The following is a 17,475-nucleotide window of genomic DNA, read 5'->3' as shown; positions in this document are numbered from 1 at the left end:
TGCAAATCAAATAAAAGCTGCCTTTAGAACCTAAAATTACAATGAGTAAGAAAATAATGGGGGTCAGCTCTTTCCTCAATACTTATTGAGGTTCACTGTCCCCTTCCCAGCCTGCACATTTCCAGCTTACAGTGGTTTTTTTTGCTCACTTGTTTATTCTTTAATCCTTGATGGGATTAAAGAATTTCTCTCCTCTAAAGAAATTACTTCTGAGTAATTTCAGAGTTCTTGCACTTGACCCAATCTACAGAAATCCAAATGCTCCCCTGCTCTTCCTGCAACTGCCACCTCACATTCCAGCTGTGGAGTGCCCTGGTTTTGTTCTCATTTAAAAGCTCAGATATCTATGCTTGAATTTTATCATAAAATCTTCAACAATCAGAGCAATGACTGTTTTATAGGCAGTACATTACCCACTTTTTTAATATTATAAGCTGAGATAAAGTGCACACTCAGCAGTGCAGATGCTCCCTTGAAGGACACGTCTGTAATTACAGGAGTTTATTTTTTTGTGTTACACTTTGCTTGTAAAATCTTACAGATCTTTGATGGATTAGAAGAAAAAACCCTCTCCCAAGATTCAGCCTGATGCTTTGGGTGTTTCAGAAATGAACCATTTACAGCTTTGCACCTTGTCTGCATCAAAGCTGTGGGCACAGGGTCTGTCATGGGGGATCTTCACTGGACCCAAAGGGAGAAACGGCTTCACTGAGCCAGAACTTCGGGCTCTGCAGTGGGAATTGTGAGGATGAGTTACCTCATCTTTTTCAGACAATACAGAATCCCAGAATATCCTGAGCTGGAAGAGACCCACAAGGATCATTGAGGCCCTGCACAGACACCCCAACAACCCCAGCCTGGGCATCCCTGAGAGCGCTGTCCAAACGCTCCTGCAGCTCTGGCAGCCTCGGGGCCGGGCCCATTCCCTGGGGAGCCTGGGCAGTGCCCAGCAACCTCGGGGGGAAGAACCTTTCCCTGAGCTCCATGGCCAGCCCTGACCCAGCTCCAGTTGTTCCCTGGGGTACCGGGATCCTCACGGGATGAGAAGCAGCTTAGCTTCAAATAAAACATTTTCCCACCGGCTCAGGGTCGGTTGTTTCCGCAGACCTCAGAAAAACAAAAAGATGCTCAGGAGGTTCTGAGTGCACGAGAGGAGCTGCAGGAGGGTTGTGTTTTGTTTATTTAACTGCAGATTCCCACCAACCTGGTGCCCAGGCGCCGAGTCCTCAGCCCCATGAAGACGGAGCGGATGAGTTTCCCGAAGGAGGCGGCGTTGACGGGGTCCAGTTTGTGCTCCTGGCAGTGCCGCAGGTAATGGTTGTACAGGGAGCTCCTGGGGAGGCTCACACCCTCCGCTGTCTCGTAGTTATCCAGCAGCCACTGCAGCTTCAGGCAGGGAAAAATAAAGAACATGCAAGTCTAAAGAGGGCTGGGACGTCAGGCAGGGTCAGCGCTTAAACATCCGTCAGGTTTAGGAGGTCAAGAGAACTGAGTAATTAATTTATACGAGTTAATTCACATCACTTATAATCGATATAACTTCATGTTACTTTATAGGATGGCAAAAGCACCCCCAGCCCAAACAAAACCACTGTCAGATTTTTCATTACAACCCAGTCCTGCTGCCACCTCAGTGTCCACCTCGGGTTCGGATGAATTCCTGCAGAGCCAAAATAAAGCCGTAAAAACTCGCATTTTCCAAGGAAAAGAGATCTTGAGATACTGCCTAAGAGGAATAAATTTTAGGGGAAGCAAATTGATGCAAAGTCTTTATTAATTTGAAGATTGGCATGTCTGCAACGGCTCCCTTAACAATAAAATTAACGGTTGCCAAAGCAACCTTCAAAATCTGAGGGAATCCATCTACTTTGCAAAATTTACTGTCTGAACTTCTGACATGGCTGTTGATTAAAATTTGCAATTAATATAAATTATTTATACCTAGATAGTCTGAAAGGGCAGGTCCAGCACACGGTGTCAGCACCGGAATTCAAATGCAAAGCCTCCAATCTCCTTTAATTTGAGTAAATGACTTCAGCATCAATAAAATGAGTGTTGTAATAAGTGAATTTTGGGAGGAGCTGGATGTACACACGGACTAATATCAACAGGGTTGGAAAGAGCCCTTCCATTGCCACGAGGAATGTCTGGGATTAACATTTTTCAGGCTTCCCTCTCACCCCAGACCTCCATCCCTGCACCAGGAGCAGCTGCATTCCCAGCAGATCAGGGCAAAACACACTCGGGTTGTGGGTGCCAAATATCAGCCACAGCATCTCCATACAACTGATAGTCCAAGCACATACTGGAACTGAGCACGGCTTTAGTCTAGAAATCAGTGGGATTTGACAAAGCCCATGGATCTACACTCAAACCCTCTCCACTCCCACCCCAGTGTCCCTCCCTTTCCTCCCATTTTCTCCTGGTGACAATCCAGGGTCCCAATTCACCACAAGGCTGAGTTCTACACCAATAACTCTGTGAAAGACAACCTGAGCTGTGTGATGACATCTCTGGCACCTCATTCCTCTGAGCTATTTTCAGTTTCTGTGTTTCATATCCCACTCTGCGCTCACAGAGGCTTTGCAGCACCCTCAGTGTGTGTTCTGTGGGTCTCCTTCACACATCCAAATTTAAACTGCTGCTACACGAAGTCAGCTGCATCCAAAACCGTGCAGTTAAAGCTCTGCAATTAAAACTATTTCATTCAGCCTAGAGAAGAGAAGGCTCCAGGGACACCTTAGAGGACCTTCCAGTGCTAAAGGAGCTCCAAAAGAGCTGGAGAAGGACTGGGGACATGGGCTGGAGGGACAGGACCCAGGGAATGGCTTCCCAGTGCCAGAGGGCAGGGATGGATGGGATCTTGGGAAGGAATTGTTCCCTGGGAGGGTGGGCAGGCCCTGGAACGGAATTCCCAGAGCAGCTGGGGCTGCCCCTGGATCCCTGGGAAGTGTCCTAGGCCAGGTTGGACAGGGCTTGGAGCACCCTGTGGAAGGTGTCCCTGCCCATGGCAGGGGTGCAATGGGATGGGATTTAAGGTCCCTTCCAACCCCAGCCATTCCAGGATTCATGAGTTGGAGCTGATCCAAATCCAACCACAAATTCCCATGACTGGACCATCAGCTCTGGTGGCCTTTGGAGCAGAGCAGGGGCTGCCCCAGCTGGAAGAAAGAAAAACCTCCTGGCCCTTTTTCCCTCTCTCCTCCTTTTCATGGAGCCACTTGTCCTCCTCCCACCTTCCCGCAGTTCCACATCACCCAAGACACTCTTTGAGGTGATCTCCCACAGACAGAGATCATTCTGACCTCCAACCCCACAGGTCTAAGAGCTGGTGTTTATTAATGGTTCATAACGATCCTTCCTGCTCTCATCTGCAGCAGAGACACCCCTGGAAGCCCCAAAAAGTCTTTCTGTGGCCCTGAGCCTCCCCCAGTGTGGCCAAACCACTACACCCAGCCATTCAGTTCTCTCTAATGAAAGCGGAACCCAGTGGTTTTGGCATAAAACACCAGCAGGAATTCAGTTTTTAAGTTGTCCACATCTGTGTTAATGTTGGCCCATCCCCGACATTTAAAAAATTATTGCTTAAGATTCTTTCAAAAATTTAAACCATTAATTTTATTTATGCTATGGAAGATACTGAATGTGCATCAGCTATTTATCTCCTAAATCTTAAGCCTTAAGCCTTAAAAAAAATATAAAAGTCTCCTATTACTATGGAAAATTCAGATACAGATAAAATCCTCTCATTTAAATTTGATCCTGGGCTTTTTTATTCTAATCCCTGATATTTCTAGAAGATTCCCTTCATCTCCCAGCTTCCTTTTCCTGCAAATGTCTTTTTATATTCCCTTAAACATTGCAGAGTTTCACAATATGAACTCCCACTATTGAATTAGAAATTTATTACGAAGCACACAGAAGAGCTTGAAACAAAGACCTGTCAGAATAGAAATAATTTCCCAAACATGATTTTTGCTCTTCCTGCACTACTAATAACAGACTGGGCACTTAAAACGAGAAAATTAAAGATTCTTTCCATTTGTATCCCTTTATCTGTTTGCTTTCTGAACGTTGCTCAGTTGTGACAATCAGATATTCCCTGGTTTATTTCTGTTTATGCCACGATCAGGTTCCAATAAAATCACTCTGCAGCCATATGCTGCTGTGTTTGTTATGGGCACTACAGGGGAACATTTAATTTTCATTTCTACCTTAACTTTATTTCTATCTGACTGTTTGGTTTCCTTTGAAAACAACTCTTGCTAGCAAAAACCTCCTCCTTGTTCGATCCAAGGATGGAAAAAGCCATTCTTGGGGCTGGCTGAGAAAATAAAAACCTTTTCTCGAAGGTCCAGGTTTGGAGAAGTTTTCTTGTGGCCGTTTCTATGAAATATAAAAAAGAAACCATATGTGGTCATATTTAGGGTGTTTTTAGCTGGGACTGTGAGCAGCAGGTTCCTGAGTTTCCACTCCGTCGAGCTCAGAGTTAGGACAGAGCCATTCCCTCACAGGAAAGAATTCCAGTGGAGTTTTTTTGGGTTTGTTTTGTGGTTTTTTTGGTATTTCATTTTGCAGACAATGAGGGAAAATTACATTTTCCCCCTGCTCCTACTCATGCTGTGGATATCCCAGAGCCACAGGGCCTCAGGCACCCAACTCCTCCAACTTCAGGCACTCGTGTACATAAATTGGAGTTATTTTTCTCTGATTTCTTTGCACCATTTGCAAGTTCATAACTGGCAAAGAAATAATCCTCTGACCCAGGGCCTCAGCCACTCTCTGCTGCAGTCACACACGGGCATGATTTCATCAGAACCATCCCATGTCACCGGGGACCAGCAGGAGCTTCACCTTCCCCACTGGATATTTCAAGTGCACTTCAACAACCTCTCAGGGAGTTTTGGAAGCCAAATTCAGTGACCAAGCTCCATTTCCTATTGATTTTAGTTAAATTATGGGGAGAATTCCCTTTGGACTGAGATACCTTTATTTGTCCTCTTATTTTACTTTTTTTTTACAACCCCAAAGATTCCTGGCACGAACCATCTGCTGATGGTAACAAAATAAACCCCACTGCCCCAAGGATTTGCACATTTCCAAAATGCCAAATTTAAAAGGAGGGACAGAAGACAACAAAGAACTTTTCAACCTTAAGACTCAGAGCAATTAAGCCACAACTCAGTGCAATTAGCATCATCTCCCCATTTTCTCTTGCTTTTGTCAAGCTGGAATTTGCTTTCAGCCTTGACAAATTGCAGTCACCTGCTGCTTCCCTCTCTGCTCCTCCAGCACAAGCCTGACAATCCTGTGTGCCAGCCATGGGGAATTTGGGATGGGTAATGCTCTCCCTGGTGTTGTGGTTTTGCTCTTTGCCATGAAGAGGTGGGAACTGGAACACCCTGGAGAGCAGAAACCTTTCTGCCACAGCACTGGTGGTCACTGGGATGTCCCACACCCGCACTGGGAGCCAGCTCTGGCCATCTGCAGTCTCCAGGTGGTGGCTGCTCCATCCCTGGAACATCCAAGACTGGGCTGGACAGAGCTCTGAGCACCCTGGTCTGGTAGAAGGTGTCCCTGGCCATGGCAGGAGGTTGGAATTAAATGAGCTTTAAAGTCCTTTCCAACCCAAACCATCCTGGTCCAGCTTCCTACTCAAATCAGACCTCCCTTCCATGGGGCTCAGGTCCCTCACTCCAGCCCAATCCTCACTCAGATGAGTCCTAAGAACCTCCCCACGCAGAGGCTGCAGAGCCTCCCTGGGCACTGGAGCTCCTCCAGCTCTGGAACTGCCTGATCTGGCTCCCCAGTGTGCTGTGTTCCCTTCAGGCTCTCCATGCCTCCTGTTATTCCACAGACACCTCCCCGTGCCCTGGCAAGGCTGAGCAGGGATACTGGGGGTCCATGGGACAGCGAGGACCCCGTAGGGCTCCTCAGCTCAGGCTCTGTGCTGGAGGGAATGACCCACCCAGCTCTGGAACTGCCCAGGACCAGCACCTTGTGCCTGGAGCAGCACCTTCCGAGGGGCCAGCTGAGGGTGGATGTGTCACACGTGCTCAGAAGGAGTTTGTTTGCTCCAGAGTTTGTAAGAGCATTTAAACCTAATGCCAAGCTATGAACTATGACCCAGAAGCAGGGACATCAAGTTCTGCACTTCCAGCCTGCAAAACAAGGGTGGGGAAGGCGTGATCAGAGGCTGGATCAGGCCCCAGCTCCATCCTGCACAGCCTGTGGGCAGTGAAATCTCTTTGCTACCTTTTGCTTTCTTTCCTCTACCCTTTTCCTGATTTTTTTCAAACCTTGTCCTGGATGAACAAGAAAAATCCTGCAGAGCAACACAATCCTCATGCAGCACTTCAGGAGTGTGAGCCTGGCACAGCCTGGGGTGGGAGGGATGCAGGGAGATGCTCAGAACAGGAACTGCCTGACCCTGCAGGTTTGTGTTCCCCCAACTACAACCAGAAACCTTCACTCTCCACCAGCTGAAATAAGGATTGAGCTCCCTCAGGAGCCCTGGCCTGGAGTTTGAAATCAGCTAAGGAGAATCAGACTGGTTCAAAGTTCCTTTTGTTGTCTCAGGCTATTTATCTACGGTGAAGAAGCCAAAGGTTTTTTAATTTGGTTTGGTTTTTTTTTTTTTGCAGGACCTAAGAATGCCAACAAACCAGCCCCCAAACACAGAGGAAATCCATTAGAATAAAGAAGCACCACTTTGTGCACTGGGATTTATGGGTGCAGGACATGCTTGGGCTTAATCCAAACACAGGGAAGCCAAGGCAAATCCAAGGACTCCAACATGACCTGGATCAACCCAAATCTCACCCAAGCATGTGCTCACCCCTCAGTGTTCCTGCACGGGAACCACAAACCGAGATGCAAAGGCCCAGCAGAACAGTGGGAATATCACACAAAGCAGGGAAATCGTTGGCAGAGCACGGAGAGAGAGGGCCAGCACATGGATTCAGCACAGCATTGTGACAGCAATGGGCTTCCTGAGGCACAGAGACAGGGAAAAAAGGCATTCACAGGCTTTGGGTCCGTGCTGCCTGAGGGGAATCTGTCACAATTCACACCGAGTCGTGGCTGCGGATTTACAAGTCATTTTCCAGCCATTTTTCAGCTGCAGTGAAAGGAAAAGAACTTCCTCAAATGTGTTTATCTAATTGCCAGCAATTTCCATTGCAAGGCAGATGAAATAAATAAACACAGGGTAGAGGCAGCTAACAGACTGCAGAGCACCTCAGCAGCAAACATTATCATCGTGGCACGATTTTCCTTGGGAATGGGCTGTTTTGGGCAGCACAGCTCAATCACAGGCTGCTTTTGAGTGACTGTTAAATACACCAAAGGGCTACAAATAATTCTCCTATCAAAGCAGAGGAAAAGGTTGTAAATTCTGATCGTAACTTACATGGCTGTTGAGCAAACTGCTTTTGTGTGATGTAATCCCTTCATTTTTTTGTAGGTTTTCAATCGCCATTTCAAGCTAAAGAAAAATGTGCACAGGAGAGAGAGAGAGAAAAAAAAAAAAAAAGGAAAAAGAAAGGAAATCAGATAGTTAGCAACAGCCAGGATTATTGTTTCTTTATTAATATTTGAATGATTAATGCTTTATATGAACAAGCTTGTGGAAAAGAGGCAAACAGATGAGCACAGTCGGCGTGGATGGAGCTGCAGAGGCGTTACTGGGACATGCAAATGGACACACAGCAGGAATCCCCAGGGGGGTGACAGAGCGAGGCCAGGGGGGGTTTATGTTCCACTAAAAGCACTGCCCAGTTATATAAAAAAAAAGCAATTTTGCTCCTCTTTTTCCCTTCCTGCTGAGAGCAAACCATTGCCAGACAGATCCACTGCAGAGGGTCAGAGATTGGCTGCAGAGCTGTACCCAGGCCTCTCAAGGAGAGCTGGCAGTGATGATTTGGTTATTGTCACCTCTTCACATTTTGTCAAAAAAACCCTAAAAAACTAAATAAAATTGGGGTTCAAGGAGAGTGCATGAGCTGGTATGGATAAGGGCTCTCTGACGCTGAGAACTGCAGAGGGAAGAAGGGAGGAGCCAGGTCTCAGTTGGGTGAGCTCTCCCCCAGAAGCCAGGGCGGAACATTTGATGCTACCTGTGCTCGTTTCTACTGATCTCAGAGGAGCCAAGGCGAGGCCTTCTGGCCCCTGAGGAGCCCCCTCACTCGCAGTCTGGTTCCTGTTCCACCTTCAGCCCAGCTGTGGCTGCTGCCTTGTGCCTCAACCCTCTCCTGAACCCTTTTTGTCTTCTCCTTTCTGCTACTGGGGCAGAATCTGCGAAACTCCTTAGCAGATGGCTGCTGGTCCCAGAACTCCAGCGCTCCTCTTCAAGCTTTTTGCAAGAAAAAATTCCCCAAACCCCAAAAAGCCCATATAAGAGACTGCCAGGAGCAGAACCTCCTGTTTCTCTCCAGCAGACGTTCTCAAACTGCGTTATCTGTGCCCCGTGGGTGCAGGCAGGACAAGGCAGCAGCACACAGAACCTGCAGCCAGCAGCTCTCCTGCCTCTGTCCTCATTTGACACCTCTGTGGGCACAGGCACAAAGCATCTGCAGATGATCTGTCCATGGCCTCCTTCCCACATTCACAGCCTGCACTGACTCACCCCACGGTGGAGATTAAGGCTGAGATAAACCCAGCCCTTGACAGACCCAGGCTCTGTCACAGAAGGATGCAGGGGGCAGAGCAGAACAGATCAGACCCAGCTGCTGAAGTGACATCCACCAACCACAGCCACCGTGCCACATCCTGGGGTGAAGGTGACACTCCACCTCCAGCACAAGTCCCTTGGTTTCCAGCCCAAAGTGGAACCACTGTGGCACTTCTCGAGGGGTTATCACCGAGCTCAGTCTCAGATTAGTGGGGTTTCTGAGAACACTGCCTCACACCGTGATGGACCACGAGGAACCAAAGCCCGAGTGCTGACACAGCCTTCAGGAAATGAGTCAGAGTTAGAGGGAGACCCAATTTCCTTCCTCTGCTCGGGGGCTGCTTGAGCAACAGCTCTGAGGCAAGCACAGAAAAGCTGCCTGGCCTTTTGCTGTTGGCAGGTGTCCCATCCAAAAGGACACCTTGCATCAGCAATGAAAAATATTACAGGGAAAAGACTAAAAGCTCTTCAGCAGCCCTGCAGGAAGGTGAAGAGCTCTGAGGACCCACTTATAGGAGGTCTCAAGGATTTCCTCTCTTGGTCCAGACTAATCTAGGTGAAGATTAACAGTGCTGTGCTGGCACAGATACTGAGTGGGGCTGTTCCCTGTGCTGCTCCAGCCCATCTGATGGAGCAGAACGTTGTTATTCCAGCAGATAGGGAAGGTTTCTTAAGAAGGTTTCTCTAAGTATTTGAAGATTTTTCTTTGTGCACACACAGACTTCACCAAACATCTCTCAACCTCCTGAGGCAGCTCATGTGCCACTGCTAATCCTGAAGCACTCCCTTGTTTCCACTCTCCTCTGGAGGTGCCCTCCTTGCTCTCCAGGTCTCTTCCTCAAGCCCTCAACGCCTCCAATCCCTCTCCTTCCCCACTGCCCAGCCCTCTCATTGCTGACCACTCTGATGTCCATCCCCAGGGCCATGTGCAAACACTTTGGCTTCCCTGGCTCCATCTGCACGAGCTCTGCTTTCCCTTCCTCCCACAAAGCTCCCAACCCTGCCCCACCATGTTTTGCCATGACTACCTGAGCCCCTCTGGCCTCTTTAACACCAGCCTTTCCCAGTCTCTGGTTAGGCTGGACATTAACAGAAAATAATGTTCCTGCCCATGGATTTGATTCAGTCCCTGCTCTCCTGAAGCCGCCCATCCTTCCTTGTGGGCGTCTGGAGAAGCTGTGGCTGCCCCTGGATCCCTGGAATGCTCAAGGCCAGGTTGGACAGAGCTTGGAGCAGCCTGGGACTGTGGAAGGTGTCCCTGCCCATGGCAGGGGGTGGAATGGGATGAGCTTTAAGGTCCCAAACCAAATGATTCCATGATTATGTGAAATCCCAAGCAGTCAAGGCTCTGCTCTATCCCCTCCGACTCCGGTCTGCGCTGGAAGGACTGAAAGCCACACACAGACACAGACACAGCCCTGCACTGCCTGCCAGGCTCTTTTCCACCCTCTTCAGCCCTTCCTCAGCTATTTTGTGTTAAAATACCTTCACAGAGTTCATTCCTACATGCAAAAGAGTGACTTCATCTCTGATGCATTTTCATAAAGGTCGCTTTCGAATTTTTTTTTTTTTTCCTGAACAGCCTTATCTCATGTGATAACCACAAACTAAATCTGTTCATGGGACATTTCTACTGACACGTTTTCTACTTGGGCTTTTATATTGTGCTCATCTCCATGGAAATTACAAAAACCCCAAACAACAAAAAAACCTCCCCAAAAATCCCAGAGTAAAGTTGTGCAGCTTTGCAAGACGCAGTCCCACACAGGTGATGCTTCCAAACAATAACTTTGAGCAAAAATCAAATGGTCCAGTGCTAATTTTTAACTTTGAACAGTTAAAATACATACACACACACACAATTCTCACCCAGGAAAAGAACCCCAGCATCTGTCATTTTCTCTTCCACCCAAACTAAGGACTTTTCCCCTATGCCTACCCAAGGCAGAGCACATTTACCACAGGATCAAAGCAACCTTTCAAGGCACAAAGATTCAGAAAACATAAAGTCTATATTCTAAAACTCAGTGGGAGAAGAAAGCACAACTTAACAGGCCAGATTTACAAGAGTTCTCAGTAGCAACAGCTCCTGTTTTTCTCCCTGGTGATGCTGCTCACATTTTAAATTCTGGCTACATGCCCTGAATTACACCTACATTTGTATTTATATTTATATTTGAATGTACAAACACACAGAAGTCTGCAGAGGAAGGTGAGCAGTGTCCCAGGAAATGAGCTCCAACCACTCCTGGCAGCTCCTAAGGGCTGGGAGATTCCCAAATGAAAGCCCTGGTGCTTCTCACTGCAAAAAGGCTGTTCTGGGTGAAGAGCTTTGAGCCCTCAGTCCCACACAGCTGCACAGCTTCCAGCACCTGCCACCTCGGCTGGCAGCTGGAGGGACACGATTTAAAGAAATTGGAACTTTAAACCATTTCTGTTTGATCAGTATCACCTCTAAAAGACATTTTCTAAATATATGGCAAGGACAGAATACACAGTGGTGTAGGAGATATACACACAAAGAGTTTCTGATCACTGTGCACTTGGCATGATCAGCTTGATGTAAGTTATGTGCTAATTATCCACTGGGTTAATGAAGGATTTTTCAGGTCTCTTCATAACTGAAGATATATTTCAATATTTTGGCTTAGCATGTGTGAGATGTTTGACTTACTAGAAAACGTAAATAGAGACAAATCTTTAAAAGCCAAAATGTTTTGCTTGGGGGGGGGGGGGGGGGAAAACCCCAAACCAAACCCCCAGAGAATCTTCTCTAATGCTGCATAATTTCAGTGATCTGCTGAGTGAGAGGGACAGTCCAAACACCAATTGAAAAGATAAGTGTAGTACACCAGTGTCTATTCTCTCCCCTGCTCTCATGGCATGGGACAGACATATACAGCGATAATGACAGGTCAGTTTTATTTTCTGAAGGCTTTTCAGTTCCCTTTGGAATCATTCCTGGCCCCCGAGCTGCGGTGCCTGCAGGGCTACATACCGTTGCTGGAGAGGAGCGTGAGGTGTGTGACAGAGAATGTCTAGAGTTCTCCAGCCCCCCATGAATGAGATAGGCTCCCGAGCCGGAGAGGATCTGACTTCCCCCAATGTCCATGGTGATGCCCACCATGTTGTGAGAGGGAATGGCTGTAGGAGAGGATGCCGCTGTAGTCACCTGAGCTCCACCTCCTCCCTGCGCTTCGAAATAGGGCGCGGCGCTGGCGGGAGCGTAAATCTGCGCCTCGCTGCTGTAGGAGTAGGCGGCTCGTCTGTGCAGGGGACAAAAGGGGACATGGAGAGGTGCTGGCACAGGGAATCCCATGTTCAGTGGTTTCTGAAAGCTGGACAAGTGTCAGAAAACCCCCTGTGGTGTTGGTGGGGTTTGCTTTGTTGGAATGGGACCCTGAGCTGGGATTAACCGGCCCCGCAGCACAAGCGCACGGCGAGGGCAGAGCCTGGAGCTCTTGTAGGGAGCTGGGGTGAGGAAGGCCAAAAGGAGGCCCAAAATGGGGTATGGCAGACAGGAGGAAGAGGGAATTCTAAGGGTAGAGAGGCCCTGGCACAGCTGTGGCTGCCCCGTCCCTGGAAGTGTTCAAGGCCAGGTTGGATGAGGCTTGGAGCAGCCCAGGATGGTGGAAGGTGTTGGGGAGTTGGAAGGAGATGGGGTTTAAGGTCCTTTCCAACCCAGACCATTCTGGGATTCCTTGATTCTCTAAAATCCTACAACACCCCCTTTTCCCTCTAGAAGTTCCTCTCCTAAAGCTGCCCACATCACCACACAGCCTGCTGGGCACAGGGGAACACCAGGCACTTTCATGTAGCAGGATTCCCTGGAGAACAGTCCCTCCATGAGGACAACACCCCCAAGGCTGGAATCCAGCTGAAACCACCCTCACACCCCACAGAACACCTGAAACAGCTCCTCCTCCTCCTCCTTCCATCGTGGGACAGGGGAGGAAGAAGCCTGGGGGGAGGGAAGGGCTGGGAGGTGGGAGGGGAACATCTCTGAGAGACTCTTACATGGTTCCATTGGTATAAACAGCTTCTCCTCCTTCCACATACTGCACCTGGGCTGGGTAAACGTGCTGCACAGACTGCACCTGCAACAGGCAGCAAGAATTCAGGGATTGCTCAGGAACTTCAGGATAAACTGCACAACTCCAACCTTACCTTGACATTTAAGCTTTCTTTTTAAAAGAAAAAAGAAAAAAAAAAACCAAACCAAAAACATTCTCTCCCCCTGCCCTCCCCTCCCCCCCCCCCAATGCTTAGGAATCCCAAAGGAGGTTTTTCTTTTCAAAGGTCAAATTAAAATAGATAAATAAGTGGTTGCTCCATGAGCAGTGGAAACAATGGAGCTGGGTTTCCTCTGGACACGTGTCTCGGGGCTGACTAATAGGGGTGAGCTCATGCTGCAGCCTTTCCTTCAGAGGGGAGCCTGGCAGTGTCCAGCTGAACCCCAGCCCCCTTGTTCTTTGCCCTGGGAGGGATGGAGTTGCCCTCTGTCAATTATTTTTTCCCCCTGAAACAGAGCAACCAAATAAAAAAATCACTAAAGGAAGAAAAATTAGGAGGGTCAGACTCGCTGTCCACATGGGACAGCACCACATATCCCTGGTTCCTTAGAAAACAAGCCCTGGAAAAGGCAAAGTTCAAATAAATAAAAACACTTGCACGGCTCTCTGGCACCAAACCTTTCTCTGGAGCCACGTGCAGTCAGTAAATTTGTTTGTGTAATTAACTTCACCTCTAAAAAAACCTTTACCAAAGGAGATTGCTTTTAATTTAACTTTGATTTAATAAATGCTTTCAAATGGCAGTTGAAAGCATCCATCAAATCTTCAGATGTATGAATCAATCAAATCCTCAAATACATGAAAGACAACTACTACAGCAAAGGCTCTTCCTAAACTTCAAATATCTTGAGAGTTTCTTTTGTCATCAGTCTAAGAAAGGAGGAGAGAACTGGAGAAAGCGATCCCAGGTCTCTGACTGCCCATAAATCTTTAATTAAGATTTTTCTAGATCTGGCACAGTTCCAAAAGCCGTGTGGGACGTGGGGACCTGCTGATGCAGGAGTCCCTGCATGGTGTCTCTCCCCAGAGGGTTCATTACCTGTTGTGGAACCTGCTGGACTCTGGGAACGGAGATTTGCTGCATCTGCGCCCCTTTGGGAGCGGAGCCTGTGGCTTGGACCAAAACCCTCTGCAAGAAGGACATACAGGAAGAGACACTTAAATTCAGTCCATGACACAGGTGAGCCAGGTGTTCTCTAACAAAATTCCACGGATAACTTGTCTCTGACAGCAGCAGCAGCAGTGGCACCCTGGAATTAGTGTCCCTGTGGTCCCCACCCTCACAGGGGGGTGCATCAGCCTGAACTCAGCCCCCTGAACTTGGGCAAAGCTGCACCCAAAATTTCTGACAGGAACCATCTTTAAACCTCCACGAAAGGAAACAGCAGTTCGTTGGTAAGTTCAGCCACAGCTAAACAAGAATCTCTCCTCACACATCCACGTTTGGCTCCAAAGTTCCTTCTCTTAGAGCTGCTAAACCCAACCACACTCTGCCTCCTGCAACAAGAAATCCCACCAAGCTTCCACCAGCACCAAAGCTCAGGTGGTTCTGCAGCTCCCTGCAGAGCCACCGAGGGCACAGGAACGTTTGATGGTGGTGGCTCTGTCACATCCATCATCCCTGTGTTACACTCCATGTTCAGTGTGAGGTTGTCAACACATCTCAAGAGTGCTCAGCACCTTCAGATCCAGCAAAACAAACGTGGGGATGTGGTGGATGGAAAGAAAGGATTCAGAGGGAACAGAGACAAACATCTCCATGGCCTTTTAAACCTTCTCCAAGGAGACACATCCTCTGTGGTTGGAGGCTTTAAAAACATCCAGGAGATTGGGCCACAGGACAAAGAGCCAGAAAACAATCCCACAGGATTTCTAGGAGCAACCTTGATAATTACTGGCTACCTTATACATGGATATTTATGATTTTTAGCCCTCCCAACATGCCTTTGTAACAACCAGAAATCCTGTCCTAGCAGAATGACAGGTTTATGACAACTGCCCAGATTTCCAGAAACCTGCTCCATCTCCAGGGCCCAGGCTGCATTCCCTGGAGATCCTGCAGTGAGGACACCTACACTTATGTCAGCCATCACCTGGCCCGTTTTCCCTCCAGAAGGGGCTGTCACCAGAGCAGGATGGGGACATCACCAGCCCTTTTTGAAGTCAGGCCTTGGCAGTGCCACCTACATCAAAGACTCTTTCCTTTCTCCTTCTCTGGCATTGCTTTTGCCAAATGGCACATCCCTGGCACAGCTGCCCAGCTCAGCTCCTCACTGCCTGTCCCGGTGCTCTCCTGTTACCTTCCAACCAAAAGAAGGAATCATCCCCAACCTGTGAGGTGAGGCCATCCTGCTCAAACAGCCTCTGCCCACACTGAAAGGGGCACCAGTGCTCAACAACCCCAAGGGCTTCAGCCTCACACCATTCCTTCTGCCAGCAGTTCATTCTCAGTATTTTCTTTGTCCTGCTGGTGAGAAGGGAAGGCTCTGGATGCTCCTCCTCTTCAGCAGTCTTCCACTATGCCCCGGATTTTCCTTAATCCACAGAGTTCCTCTCGATGCTCCACATCCCGATGTCAGCACAGGCAAAGGCTGGACGGGTGATTTCATAATCCAAAAGTTTTCCAACCTTTGTTCACAGCCAAATCCACGTTACTGATCCTTGGGACACCTGTCCCCATCACTGCAACACCAGCAAGGAATGCTCTCCATGGATGGGAAGGCTGGGAGGCGACAGCAGCGCTCCGGATCACCCGATGGGAATGTCCATAGCTCCTGCAGAGTGGAATATTCCTCCCAACTCACAATCTTTAATTGTTCCTTTTCATCAGCATCCAATGGCAGCTGCTGCTGCTCACTTGGGAGTTGGAGAAGGATGTAGCTGAGTTACACCCACCCATCCTCTCATCCCTCCAGCTTCCTGCGAGAGAAATTTCTTTTGAAAGTTCCCCAAATGGCATAAAAAGGAACAAAAAGGAACCAGTTTCACTTAATCCTTCCCGTTTTGCACTGGGTGGTTCCCGTTCATCACTTGAAGCCACCTCTTGTGTCCTGTTGGGCCTCCCCAATGCAGCATATCCATGGATATTAATCACAAATTCCCCCTTCAAATTAAAATGTTGGGATCCACCTACTGAAGGAAGAGACCATGGAATCATGGAATGGTTTGGATTGGAAGGGACCTTAAATCCCATCCCATTGCACCTCCTGCCATGGGCAGGGACACCTTCCACTGTCCCAGGCTGCTCCAAGCCCCAATGTCCAGCCTGGCCTTGGGCACTGCCAGGGATCCAGGGGCAGCCCCAGCTGCTCTGGGCACCCTGTGCCAGGGCCTGCTCACCCTCCCAGGGAACAATTCCTGCCCAAGATCCCATCCAGCCCTGCCCTCTGGCACTGGGAAGCCATTCCCTGGCTCCTGGCCCTCTAGGCCTTGTCCCCAGTCCCTCTGCAGCTCTCCTGGAGCCCCTTTAGGCCCTGCAAGGGGCTCGGAGCTCTCCCTGGAGCCTTCTCCTCTCCAGCTGAGCACCCCCAGCTCTCCCAGCCTGGCTCCAGAGCAGAGGGGCTCCAGCCCTTGGACCATCTCCGTGGCCTCCTCCAGACTCTCTCCAACAGGTCCACGTCCTTCTTGAGCTGAGGACCCAAACCCGGCGCCAGCAGTGCAGGGGGAGGTCAGGAGGGCAGAGCAGAGGGGGGAATCCCTTCCCTGACCTGCTGGCCACTCCTCTCTGGATGCAGCACGTGGCTCCTCCACCCTCTCCTGCACCAGCTCTGCCCTCACCTGTTCCCATGACCTCGGTACCTTGCAGGGCTGCTCCATCTTCCCCTGCTTTTACTGACACACCAAACAACGACAACAGGAAATCAATCCGAAGCACACACCCAGCTGGCATGAAGTGACTCCCCTGGGGACCAAAATTAAACCCCAAACCCCACATTTGAAAGCTTGCAGGTGGATGGAGAGGGCTCAAACCCACAGGGCCTTTATCAACACCAAGTCCAGCAACAGGCTGTCCCCACTATCTCAACGAGCTGATTAAAAATCCTCTCCCCACTATCAAAACCCGGGATTAAAATACATCTGCCAGGGAAAACAGGGCTCTTCTCCATGGAAACAGCATCCCCAGCTGTGCATACGTTACCTGCTGAGACGCTGGCACTGGCTGCACCACCGGCGCCTGGGCTGAGGCCGACGTGTGAAGCGCCACGGAAGCTGCTGAGTCTGATCCACCCTCGGGACTCTGCATGCTCACTGCTGGGGACAGCACAGGGACATCAGGCAGGGCAGCACAGCACAGCCACACACCCCCAGCCCCTTTAACCGGGGGCAAAATCCCAGTGGAAGATCCAGAGGGAAGCGCTGGGAAGGGAGGCAGCTCCCGTCCTACACACGGGACTCGTTTTAGTCCTGGAGCTAATTTTAATGCAGAATTCTATTAAGGAAAAAGAAAGTTGCACAATTGTTTCACGGAGAGGAGAGGGAAGGAACAGAAAATGCACTTCTAAATTTAACCGAAAAGTGGCGTTGGAAAATTATTGTGTCACAGTGAGCATCACACATGATCAGGAAGAGTAAGGGCATATTTTTAAAATAAAGCTTTCTCCCCCTCTGCCTTATCACGTTCAACTACTGCAAAAAAGCTTTTAATCAAACCTCAGCCCGTGCCTGGAGTTTAGCTAAGATCTCACTGGGAAAGTGGGGGTGGCCAGCTTGGGTTTCTAACCACAAATAATC

The 17,475-nt window shown here is 49.0% G+C and overlaps 1 protein-coding gene across 2 annotated transcripts in view; it reads right to left on the bottom strand.

Moving 5' to 3' along the window:
• Positions 1–16,987, bottom strand: part of LOC309582716 (DNA-binding protein RFX2-like) — a gene marked incomplete at its 5' end in the record, with an annotated part of 28,099 nt that extends 11,112 nt beyond the window's left edge. Inside the window, 6 exons of one of the 2 annotated variants that reach the window (XM_082298048.1) lie at positions 1,205–1,386; positions 7,412–7,486; positions 11,670–11,937; positions 12,689–12,768; positions 13,784–13,873; positions 16,883–16,987. In XM_082298048.1, the coding sequence (XP_082154174.1) occupies positions 1,205–1,386; positions 7,412–7,486; positions 11,670–11,937; positions 12,689–12,768; positions 13,784–13,873; positions 16,883–16,987 (800 nt within the window). The remainder of the gene's footprint in view (positions 1–1,204; positions 1,387–7,411; positions 7,487–11,669; positions 11,938–12,688; positions 12,769–13,783; positions 13,874–16,882) is intronic. The other variant, XM_082298049.1, reaches the window with a different exon arrangement.
• Between the last annotated feature and the right edge of the window lie 488 nt (positions 16,988–17,475).

The sequence above is a fragment of the Coloeus monedula genome (assembly GCF_965178545.1).
Source record: "Coloeus monedula genome assembly, chromosome: 27".
In the NCBI taxonomy this organism is placed as follows: Eukaryota; Metazoa; Chordata; class Aves; order Passeriformes; family Corvidae; genus Coloeus; species Coloeus monedula.
Note: the sequence above shows the minus strand (reverse complement) of the source record. Positions and strands in the feature narration are given on the sequence as shown.